Source organism: Lonchura striata, chromosome 5, assembly GCF_046129695.1.
Source record: "Lonchura striata isolate bLonStr1 chromosome 5, bLonStr1.mat, whole genome shotgun sequence".
In the NCBI taxonomy this organism is placed as follows: Eukaryota; Metazoa; Chordata; class Aves; order Passeriformes; family Estrildidae; genus Lonchura; species Lonchura striata.
In genome coordinates, this window is record NC_134607.1 from 3,817,988 (window position 1) to 3,830,546 (window position 12,559).

Consider the following 12,559-nt stretch of genomic DNA (forward strand, 5'->3'; position numbering starts at 1 on the left):
CAGGATTGAGGAGAGAATGGAAAGGGTAAAAGTGAGAAAACTCCTGGGCTGGGATAAAGAGGGTGAAAGTAAAAGCTGTGCAAGCCAAGCAAATCAAGGAATTATTTCACTGCTTGCCATGGTTGGCCAGGTGTTCATCCTTCCCATACAAGCAGAATGGTGCTCCTTCTCCCCACTGTATATTCTGTTCATGATGCCATAAGGTTTGGAGCATCCCTTTGGTCAGTTGGGGACACCTGTCCTGGCTGTGTCTCCTCCCAGCCTCCCAAGCACCCCCAGTCTCCTCAGCAGCCTGGCAGTAGGAAAAGCAGGAAAGGCTTTGGCTCTGTGCAATCCCTGCTCAGCAGTAACAACATCTCTGTATTATCCACCCTGTATGCAGCACAAATCCAAGCCACAGCCCCATGCCAGCCACTGGGAAGGAAGTTGTCTGTATCCCAGCCAAAACCATCACACCCTCCCTCTCCAGGAGCAAAATTTTGAGTGTATCCTCATGCCTGCCTCCATTGAGGTTTTTTAACCTTCCAGATTGATGATAATCACTACAAAAGGTTACACCTGCAAAGCTGAGGACTCCCATGTTCAGGTCTCAAGCTAAGCTGTTAAAAGACAGGCATCGCCCCCTTGGTATTTCCTCTTTCATCATGTTTTATGTGGAGGATGCTTTTTCTAGACCTCAGGAGAGAGTCATTACTGTTACTGGCTATAGAGGCCTGAGCACCTCTGTTGTCTTGGGGCACAGAATAAGAATGTAGTTAAAATTCTGTGCTCAGAACATTTGTCTTTCACAGAATTGTCTCTAAACTACCCATAAATGCATTACTTTTACACTGTTACTCTGGTCAGCTTCTTGTTTTTTGCTCCATTTGGTTCATGAGCGGTTAATAATTTAAAAAGGAATTGGGAATATGCACAGTACCAAGTGAAATCAGTGGTGGCATTCCATTAATATCTGAAGCACATTTCAAACCTTTCATAATCTAGAAAAAAATGTCTATTTACCTTATTAGTTTTTAGAAGTTTGTGTAGGCTGTTCCTACTTTGTCCCTTTTCAACCTTTGTGATTTGTTATTTTGGGGTTGAAATGAAGGGCTTTGTACTTGGGAGGAAGAAAGAGTTTGTCTTTAAAATGCCTTTCAGTGTAAGGTAATTACTGACTCCACATACTTTTGTTTCTTAGTGGTTTGGCATTTTTGCTCTGCATTTTAAATGTAATTTTTGCTTGCTTTGAAAAGGTGATGGGATCCAGAAAACAAGGTACTGGGGAAGAGCTCAGGGCATTTGAACTGTGCTCAGCCTGATTTGCTTATAACTACGGACAAGTAGAGCTCTTAAATCACTAATCCTGTTCTATTAAATTTTATTTGTCTTTTCTTAATTTTAAGCTTTTACGCCTTTAAAGATTCCAAGCAGTATTGTTACAAAAACAATAGCAAGCAATTTCTGCCCATAATCTATGAGTTGTGATGGCTCTAGAATAAAAACTGGTTGCCAAACAAATTCATTATATTCAAAAAATGAACTCTTGGCAACCACGTAATCAGAATTTAAAGAATGTCCTTCATAACTTTCAAGGATCCCTTTCTTGCTTGCTAGATATTTAAATAACAAAGAAATGCCAATGCCATTTCTCAGATAAAGGACTACTAAAGGGCTTTTTTTGAAAAATAGCCTCATGCCATGCTGCTTGTTCTGGAATTAGAGATGAAAAAAAAATAAGATCTCTGGAAACTTGGCAGCATGGATTTCTTGTTTCTCTAGCAAAGAATTACCGTGCGAGATTTAATTAACCCAAAGTCACTTGTTTATCTGGATTTTGCTGATGAGACGGCCACTAACTGACAAACTGGTTCCGATGTTGCAGCACGGGAGGCGCCTGATGGTGGATCAGTGCACGACGTGTGACTGCTTCCAGTCAGCACCTCGCAAATACACCCTGAGGTGCACCAAACTCAGCTGCCAGGCCTGCCCAGCGGTGAGTGGGGCAGCCTGGGGGGAATCCTCAGGAAACGTGACTGATGAGAGTCGTGTTCTTCACTATACACACCGCTTTACATCTGCTACAGCTCTGGGGCCTTTGTGAAGTCTTGCTCTGTGTTCTTTCCATGAAGTAGATGATATGCTCCAAATCTGATCTAAATCCTCAGCGTAGCAAAAATAACTTTACATGGTACTCAGCTCCACAGGCACATTTAATTGTTTATTTTAGATTACTTGCCCTTAGGACAGTATAAGGTTTGGCAAATCATTTGCCACAGGAACTGCTGAGTCCTCTTTCCTACTGTGTTGTCTGTCCCTCCAGGGACTGGCAGCTCAGCCAGATCTCCATGCTTCAGCCCTTTCCTATGACTCTTTTGAATTGTCTAAAAGCTGGGCTCAGTAGCATTTGCTTGGTTCCCAGCCCCTGCCTTTGGTGATTTGAAGTGATTGTTCCCATCAGTTCCCACTGTTTTTTGAAGTCTTTGCTGCTGCTTTGGTGCCATCACCTGAAGGAATGACTTTGGCTGAGAAAGCCAGAGGGATAGATCTTCCATTTTTACTCTACTGACCAGCAGTGTGACAGGATTGCTATCAGCTCTGCTTAATTCTGTAGTTTTCTCTCTTAGCACCAATATCTTGAGAAGAGGGAGACTTCAGTGAGGTGAAGAGGTTGGTCTGATCACCCTGTGTCCAAAGAGCACAGACCAGAAGTTTCACAGAAAAAAACTTACATGCCTCTTCCTCTTCTTCATCCTTTCCCTGGATAGTGGATGGAGCCCAATGGCCCCAGCCAAACAGAGCCTGTGCAAGTGGTGGCCTTGGCACCCAAAATCCACATCTCTAACATGATCATGTGGGATTCCTGGCTGATGTCCAGGAGGGGCACACACTGATAGGGTCCTTGGGACAGAGAGGGGCAGAATTTTTGATGAGTCAGATCTCCCATCCTGAAGTAAAACTGGAAAGAAAATGTAGTTAACTTTCTGTAGAGAGTAATCTCTACCAATTAAAAAACAGAGCAAGACTGCAGGCTCAAATTATTTCCTGCAACTCTTTTTCTTGAAGAATTATCAACCATGTCCCAGCTGGCCTGTTGTGAGCCCAAAAACAATGATGTGACTTCCAAATGATATCCAGAGACAGGTCAGTGGTTAGGACAACCCAAGGCCAGCCAGTTTCATGTAGAGAATGCAGCTCAGATAATTCATAAGTGTTCCATTTGTTCACTGGGCCATCAAACTGGCCTTGATCCCTTTTATTTGGTGGTGTGGATGTAGCCTCTGAGAAAAAGGAAAATCTGGAATACTAGGTTCTAGACCCTAATATCACCTCTTCTGTAAGGTTTGATTATAGACAGAGGCTTCTGAAGGGAAAATAAATGGCCAAGCTCAGTGCTGAGCATCTTTCTCAAAATATAACTTCCACGAAATATAACCTGGCAGATTCATGAAAAAAAAACCCCAAACAGATACACCAGATTGAATCTGTGGCCAGGGATGTGTTCATGTGTATGTTCTCACCCAAAGATACACAAGTATCCATTCTTGCTGCTTAATGCAAGGAGCCAGCTGTAGAAATTAATGGTAGAGGAATCAATATAATACATGATTAAAAAAAAAAAGGGGGAAACATTCCTCTCCTGCTTCTTTCACCACCCACACATTTCCCAAACAGCTCCTTTTCCCCATGCGACCCAAAAGTACAGACTAGACAGAAAACCCTGAAGAAAGGGCCATTTCCATTTGGGTTTATTAAGGACTGTGAACTTGTGGTTGGGAGATATGCAGCTACCCAAGGGAAGTTTCAGGTCTAGGAGTATATATCACTTCCTAGCCATTGTAATGAAGTTGTGGAACTTGAGAGGAAAAAAATCAAATAAGCTACAGAATGTCTTCATCCCCCTAAGGCCAGTGGGATTCACACAATTCACAGGATCTTTCCTGTCTCAAAGCCTTTGCCTTCATGGTATACCCAGATTAAAAGCAATTCTTTGTTAATGGATAAAATTTAAGAGTACAAATAGGTTAAGAGTACAAATCCTCTCAGGAGCACCTGCTTTCTCCTGGATGCTGAAGCTGTGTAAGGAAAAGCACTGGCAATTGAAGTGCAGCCAACTCAGCATATTCTGCTCAGGAGGGTCATTTTTTGGTCATTTTATGATCTGCTTTAGGTGCTTGTATTTTTGATAGTAGGGAAAGTTCACCTAAATAACAGTGCACTATGTTTTCCCCCAATGATTTAATAGTAACTCCCCCTCCCCAAATTCTCTTTCTGTAAAAAACATATGGATAACATGCATGTCTTCACTGAACCAGAAAGTGTTTGTTTTCTTAATAATGTTCATCTCATCATAAGCAGCTGTTGGTTGTCTGGAGCAGCTGGGGACATTACTGTGGGACACTTCATTTGTTAACTCGGTTACTTTCTGCTTGGTTTGGCTTTTTCCTTTCCATCATTCACTCTATACCTTTCTGCCTCTCCACCTAGTGCTGCTCATTCTCCCATGCTCTTTTTCCTGCCACTGTTTTTCCCTTCGATGTGGTTTGTGGTGCTCCATTATTCCTCTTTTCTTTCTTGCTCTCCTTTTCCCTTATTCTGCCCTTTCCCTGCCCAATGCTTATTGGATATTTTGCCCTTTTCTCTCCAGTTTCAGCACTTCCAACTACTTTTTCCATGTTGCACTGTGTAGAATTCATTGGTTTTACTGAGAAGCATTTTGCTGGCTGTCATTTTGTCCACTGAATCTTTTTTTTTTTTAAAAAAAAGCTTCTTAAAGTAAATACAGGATGTGTGCTTGAAACAAAATAAACCTAGAAAAATGTCTTTCACCTTCTAGAACTACAGAAGGCATGAAATCCCTGGCTCTTGCTGTGGAAAATGTGTGCCAACTTCATGTAGCATCAGACTGAGAGATGGAAGGGTTCAATATCTTCAGGTAAGTTTTAAGCACTCTTTATTTTATTTATGAGTAAATGTAAATGAATCATCAACTTCTGTTGAACCCCAGGGACATGTATTTATCTTCCTTTTTGATTAGGCAACATGTTATTACCAGTGTTTTTTTGTATCTCGGAATAATTGATCAAGGAAGTTAATTTGTTTGTAAATAAAAAAATGGGTGACTTCATACCCCAGTGCAAAATCCTAGAGGGCCATTTTAGATTCAGGACTGTTATCAAGGAGCTTTACTGGAATATGACTTCAAACAGGTATTTAGAGGAAATGAAAACTCTCATTTAAAATGTGAAATAGTTAAATTGAAAATGTGAATTTTGAGAAACTTCTCCAGCATAGAATCATAGAATGGGTTGGGTTGGAAGGGACCTCAAAGATAATCTTGTATCAATGAGCAGGGACACCTTCCAGTAGAGCAGGTTGCTCAAGAACCACATCCAGCCTGGCCTTATTGCAGGATATGCTCTTAAACAGGAGTGGATATTTTTTTTGTTAAACTCCAGCTTCTGTTGCAAGAAACAGCATCTAAAATTTTCTTTTATTCCATTCCTGTGAAAAGTCTTAGATGGGGAGAGTACAGGAAGAGCCACAAAGCTGGGGAAGGGTCTGGAGCAGCTGGGGGGGGCTCAGCCTGGAGCAAAGGAGGCTCAGGGAGGCCCTTCTGGCTCTGCACAGCTCCTGACAGGAGGGGACAGCCGGGGGCATCGGGCTCTGCTCCCAGGGAACAGGGACAGGATGAGAGGAAACAGCCTCAAGTTGCATCAGGGGAGGTTTAGATTGGATATTATTTTTTTTTTTCACTGGAAGGATTGTCCAGCTTTGGCACAGGCTGCCCATGGCAGTGGTTGAATCACTTGCCCTGGAGGGATTTTAAAAATGTGTGGATGTGGCTCTTAGAGAGGTGGTTTTGTGGTGGATTTGGTTGGCAGTGGGAGGTTAATGACTGGACTTGTTCTGAAGTGTTTATTCTAAAGTAAATGATTTGGTGTGGGGATGGGCATGTGGTTATAGATATGTTTTCTAAAGAAGTTCCCAACTCCTCCAGAAGGTAAATAATTGTATATATGTCTCTTAGAAAGACAGATCACAGGCCAGACCCCCAAATCTCACATATAGAGAAGTTTTTTTTCCTAAGTTAATGGAAATTTCTTCCCTGTTAAGAGCTGAAAAGGTCAGGTTATGGCACTCTGGGCAGAGCTGTGATCAATATGGCCATGGATTAAACAGAAGATAGCGACTTTGTTGATAAACAAAGATTTCCATGTTTTATGAATGTCACCACCATGGTACCTTGAGACATCAGCAAAGTAATATCCTGAAAACTTCCTGTCCCCTGTTGCTTCCGTGTAAAACTAACAGCCCTTCAATCTTTCCAGGCAAACACATCCCTTCAGGATGGCTGTGACAGTCACTCCTGCAGAGTAAACGAGAGAGGAGAATTTATCTGGGAAAGGAGAATCACTGGCTGTCCTCCTTTCGATGCCAGAAGATGCTTGGCTGAAGGAGTAAGTAGTGAAACAAGTCCTGTTCCCAGGTTTCCTAATGGACTTATGTTCCTGGTTCCTTCTGTGTGCTGGGGTGGGAAACCCCAACCCTCTCCCAACACCTTGGCTAAACTGAATTTGAACTTCCTCTGAAATTCAGAAAGATGTATGTGGCAAGCACATTTCTCTCCCTCTCAGGATTTTTCATAGAGGTGCACAGAGAGAAAGAAAGAGAAAACAGTTTCTCTTTCCGCTCCTTGTTTTTCCCATGTGGAATGTGGTTGGAGAATTGGTTACCTGGGGTGAGTGCTTGATTGGATTCAGGTGAGGATTGTTTGAGCCTGATGGCCAATCCAACCCACCTGGGGCTGGACTCTCAGAGAGGGTCACGAGCTGTGTTAGAGTCAGAGAAAGTAGTATGTAGTTTTAGTATCCTCCTTTTATATATTATGTTAATGTATTTTAGTGTAGTTATAATAAAGAAATAATTCAGCCTTCTGAACTGAGTCAGACATGGTCATTTCTTCCCACTGGGTTTGCCTGCATTTACAGTAGATGTAGGCTTTCTCTGTTTGAAAATAGAAGCTGTTTTTCTGTGGGACTGTGCTGACTGCTGAGCCTAATTCCATTATGAATATGAAGCTGAATATTTGAAGTATCAAACATTTGCAAGTGGTTCTTTTAACAATGTTATCAGTTTGGGATCCAGAGCAAAACTGTATGGACAATGACACAAACTGAGAAATATGCATATGAAATGCTAAGACATTTTTTCTCTGCCATTATTTGAGGTTAGGGAAAGGAATTTTCACACTACTGCAGAAAGATCAAATTTCCACAACACAGTTTTTTAGCAGGATAAAAAACCCTGCACAAGGTACCCACCCATCTTTCTTGTGATTTGAGGTTTATTAGACAATGAGGAGCAGAGTGAGGTGTGAGTGTAGCACATGGGGCCTTGCACATGGGGTTTTACACATCTTACAGGTATTTATATCCACCTGCTCCAATTTTCTTGGGCATGGCAGGAAGCAGGGAACTTTTAGTAAAGCTTGTGGCCAAACCAGTCTGATCATACACATGAAACAAATGGGCAATTCGTGTATAATGTGGGAAAACTAAAGCTTCTACAGGGTATTTCTCACTTTGTGAAATTGTGATACATGGTTTTGTTGTATAAACAAGATTAAGAAAAGAATGCTGCATTATATTACAGGCTTTGGGTTATTTTTGTATTCAAGTGATGTTAATAGAAAATCAGTGAAAATCAGTTTACTTTTTAAACAGCATTGCTCAAACTGCATTTATTCTTCTCCTATCCCCCCAAACAGAACTATTTCAGCTTAAATATTAATGGTTTTCATCTTGTTGCAGATCAAAATTTTGCATGTAAGCTCAGGGGTTGAGTGGAACAATGGCATCACCCTGCAGTATAACTATTTCTCCATTTTGCATTTCACTATAGTTTTTCAATAATTTGCACTATACATATACTACTGAAAATTATATTCTGGATGATAGCAATGAAACAAGAAACAAAGTTTTATGGTTTTTCAAACTTACTTGACAGATGTGATACTTCTTAAACAGATTGAAACCTGAATGTCTGGTTTTCAGGAATTTATTTGTATTTGACGCCTTTATTTTAGAAAGCTCCTAATAGAAGGTGAGAGCAATATTTTCAGGTATTGAACTTGCTAATAAGTCAACCACTTCCAGTTAGCTACCATAAAATATCATCACAAGCTCAAAATCTTAAAATTTATAAAGAGATTATTAATGTAGATTTATGATTTTGTATAATATAGAAATTCAGGTTTTGTTTGGGTTTTTTTTTGCCTAGTACCCTGCTTTATACATCTTCTTTCATCAGATCAGAAGTATATCACTTGTGCCAAAATTTGAGTTGGTTTTTTTTTTTTTCTTATCATTTTAGGGCAGAATTGCAAAAATTGGCAACACTTGCTGTGACACATGTAAGTAGATAATCCAGAAATCTTGTATGGAAAAGACAGTGTGTAAGTACCTACATTTTCCATAACATGCAATTTAATGAACCAGAGCTTAGCAATGTGGTTATAATAAACCATCAAAGAAGTCCATCCTCTGACATGCTGCTGTCATGTTTTGTCATCTAGAACATGTGTTTTGACAGTATTGCCTGGTGCTTAGAAAGAAATAGATACTCTCCACATTTTATGCAGATGTTAATTATGAATGTTTTATTTTATTGTTCATCTGGTGATAACAGGAATGGTCCTGCACAGACAGCCTGACATGTCACATAACCTGATACTAGTGAATATGTGAGGAAAACACTTCATGAATAATAAATCAACTTAAAATTAATTAATCAAAAAAGCCCAACCCAGGTGGCAGTGATGTTTTGGATAACATATGAACCAAAAATAGTAGGGGAAATGCATTCCTATGGAACAGCCTGACTGCTTCTTAAATTTGTCAGTTTTAGGGGTCAATCCTGCAACCCTTAATTTCATGCATCTTTGGGTGGATAATCCAAATGTCTGTCAGACTGTGAGAGTAGGAAGGGTTTACTTACATAAAGAAGGATTGCAGGGTTGAGTTCTCATTTCTGAAATGAATCACTGATGCATTTGTGAGAAGATAACCTCTGTTTTCTCCTCTGTAATTAAAAAAATAATACTGTAGTTTATATAAAATTTAAAAAAATATATAACAAAGGATTGAAATTCTCTTTTAAGATCAGAATATCAACATTTTGCCTGTGTTATGTCTTTTAATTTTCTTATTTTTGCTATGCATGTGCTCATAAATAAAATATGGCCAGCATAGCAGCCCATCACCACACTGGCACAGGAGCTGCTGCAATAATACCCTTGATGAAGGATGGTAACTCCTAGAGAGTTTGCCTGTCTGGATAATCACTGAGCTCTGGCTTGAGAGATAGAAGTCAGAAAGCTATTGAGAGACTGTCATCAAATGGATCAAAGAGGTAATTTGGTTAAGGGAGCTTTAATCTACCAGGCTACAAGTAAGGAATACTCAAAATTATTTATTAACAAAAGCAGATTTTGAGATTTAAAAGACAGAGTAGTGGGCAGCTAGTGCCAATCACTGTAATTGAGGAGAAACTAGTTCCAGATGAGCACAGATCAATGCATAGATTTATTTAACAGAGTCATTTACAAGTGATACCTCCCTGCAGCAGCAAAGGCAAACTGATCTAAGTGATGTGCTGCCTGCCTAAAACCTCCCCTATTGAATGTACCTTCAAATCCTTATTCCCAATGATGTTTTGCCTGGATGTAGCTCAGTTTTTCGTGGACATGGATTACGTTATCTTCCAAGGTATTGAGGGAGTCTGTCTTTCTGATGTCTCTGTGCCATAAAGAATTGGAAAAAGAACTTGTTCCCTCAAGTCCAGGCTGATGCCTTTGGCTCAGCAGAGTCCAACAAGTCCTCGGGCAAAGGAGCTGGTTGAGGAGCCAGTTTCCCTTCCCTTCCCTTCACAACTGGACTTTTTTAGTTTGTCTGAGGGCATTGTTCTAGCTTTTAGGTTTGTGGGAGCACACAAGTGAACAGCTCCTATTTTTTCAGAGATTTTTGTGAGATTAGCCACAGGACTTGATAATAGGCAAAGGATATTCCTTATATTCCCACTAAACAAAGAAGTTGTATCTCTTTTCACTGATCTCAATCTCACATGTCTTGTTAAGTTACAAGCACTTGCCTTTGCAGAGGAGGCACAGTCAACAAAAACAGTAAATAACAGAGGTAAAGTAACTAGAAAACAAGTTAATAAGTCAGGATCAAAAAGGGGATGAAGCTGTGTTGAGGCTGACTTTTTTCTTTTTTTTTTTTTTGTGCTTTTCAATTGTGTGAACACAACTGTCCTTTCAGGTGGACAATTTTTATAAAGGAGTGATGAAATCATTAAAAGAGAAAGGGTGATTCTAGCCCTGGAACCAGAAATGAGCTGCATTTTTTTTTTTAATGAAATTTAAGGTTTTAGCAAGGCACAGAGTCAATTTGGTACCAGCATTCTGATGGAAAGCTGTGTTTGCTGGTAGGAAATGGATACCTTTCTTTTCCCTTTGTCTATGTACTTAGTTGTGCAGTTGCCCTGCTGAATTCCTTCAACTTTCCGAAATGTTTTGGATAGTACCTAAAAATCAGTCCAATATTCTGTTAAACACAGAAATTTCATTGGTTAGCTAGAATTGGGTATGAGCAGGAGTCTAAATTTTCACAGAGACATAAAACTATAGTAACACTACACAGAGCTGTTGTTGTCTATGCACAAAATACCCACTGAAAAAAAGCACTGTCTCCTTCACAAGTTGTTAGATGCAGACCAAAACACACAAGAGTTCAAAAGAAAATTTTCTGGATTAGTTTATATTTGGGCATATTAATGATGAGGTTCTCTTTGAAAGTGGGGGAAGAGAGTCCCAGTTGGTTATCAGAGTTAACAGGAGAATTGTTTAAGACCAGGGGAGAGGTTGGTGATCGATGGCCAAGGTGACTTTAGAACAAAGCAGTCAATTGAAAATAAACATGAGGGAAACCCTTCTCTAGTGGAATTTTAGGGCTGTAGTGTGAAATTGTCACACAACTCTGCATGACTTACTCTAAGGAGACACACCCAGCTAGGGGTTTTACCAGGAATAACATTTCACTGACGATGATTTCAGGAGTAAAGGGAAGTGAGTTACAAAAAGCAATTGCCAGCAGTGTTAAACACTTTTTAAATTTTTCTTTTTTTCACTTGGTAGGTGTGGAGGTGGAATGTCATCCAGTAAGTACCAGAATGCAGTATGGGAATATCAATGGATGTGTGGCTGAAAAGGAGGTGCCCATTTCTCATTGTGAGGTAAATAACAAAAATCAACCTCCCTTTTTCTTTCCCAAAAGTAAACCTTTTCTTCCACCATGGTTTCACTTTAGTAAGTGAAGCATCAGTTTCTCATTGATTGACTTAGTGTTAACCTCATTTGCACTTATTTCCTGAAGTAATTTGCTGATGCTGAATTTTCCCTGGTCAAACCAGCATGAAAAAAGGCACAAAGACTTTGTTCATCCCACCCTCTTGCTTCCATCAGAAATTAATAACTCTGAAGTAGCTCTGTTAGGACTTTCTACTTAAAAAAAAAGGAATATTTATCTTCACATTTGTGAAGCTGATTTTCAGCTCTGAGTATGTAGTTAAGCACCGAGCCTCTGGGTTGATTAGGGGAATTTAAATAGGTATTTAGATAAATGACATTTTAAAAGACTTTTAAACCCAAGTGCCAAGATCTGACTTGTGTGCCTTATAAGCTCTGGGATTCCTCCATTAGCCTTGGCACCAAGCTCTTGTGTTCTACATGTCTTGTGTCTTCCATAATCAGATTAAAAATTTAATTTTCTTCCCATCACTGCTTACACCTTATATGGCAACATCTGTTAAAACAGGAGCATAACTGCCCTTCTGGGTGTTCTCATCTCTGCTCTTTCCAAGATAACAAAGCCCCATACAAGGATTTTAATCAACTCTTGTGTGCAATCCAAATTATGGCATAACTAATAATTCTCAACTTCTTGTCCTGTCTACAAAGTAAAGGTCTATAGCCATAACGTCATGAGTATTGATGTTTCTCCTACAGAAGTCCAGATTTTATACTGGGAATAAACAGTATTAAGTACATTTTTTCTGAAATCCTCCCTGATAATTATAGGATATTTTAATTTAATTAGAAATAAGAGTACAAAGCCACTAAAGGAAATGGACTCTGACAGAGTGTTATGTGAGGCTACTTGTTTTGACATCATGAAGGCTTATAGGTTCAGGCTCTGATAGCTTGGTCTAAATTAGTTAAGTGGCCAGACAAGCAGAACAAGAAAAAATAGCACCAGCAGGGCAACACTGAGTGTGTGGGTTGCAGCATTTGGGTTAAAGCCCTTTCTGAATGCATGATAACCACGTTTTCTCAGAAGCCAACACCATAGCTCTGGACATTCCCTATGAGATTCTGAATTTTGAGCTCTTTTGTGTGTGTGAGCAGTTCCTTCACCTCTCCTTTGCTCTGCTTATGCTCATAAGAAGTTACTCTTTGAGCAGCACCCTGCATTCTGGAGTCAGGCACCTGTTTCTGAGATCATGTTTTCAGCAGAGCACA

General features: G+C 39.9%; 1 protein-coding gene across 1 annotated transcript in view; it reads left to right on the top strand.

The window, feature by feature from the left end:
- Positions 1-12,559, top strand: part of VWF (von Willebrand factor) — a 116,774-nt gene that overhangs the window by 103,769 nt on the left and 446 nt on the right. Inside the window, exons 47-51 of the mRNA XM_021540069.1 lie at positions 1,865-1,975; positions 4,817-4,915; positions 6,312-6,440; positions 8,356-8,395; positions 11,177-11,274. Of these exons, the coding sequence (XP_021395744.1) occupies positions 1,865-1,975; positions 4,817-4,915; positions 6,312-6,440; positions 8,356-8,395; positions 11,177-11,274 (477 nt within the window). The remainder of the gene's footprint in view (positions 1-1,864; positions 1,976-4,816; positions 4,916-6,311; positions 6,441-8,355; positions 8,396-11,176; positions 11,275-12,559) is intronic.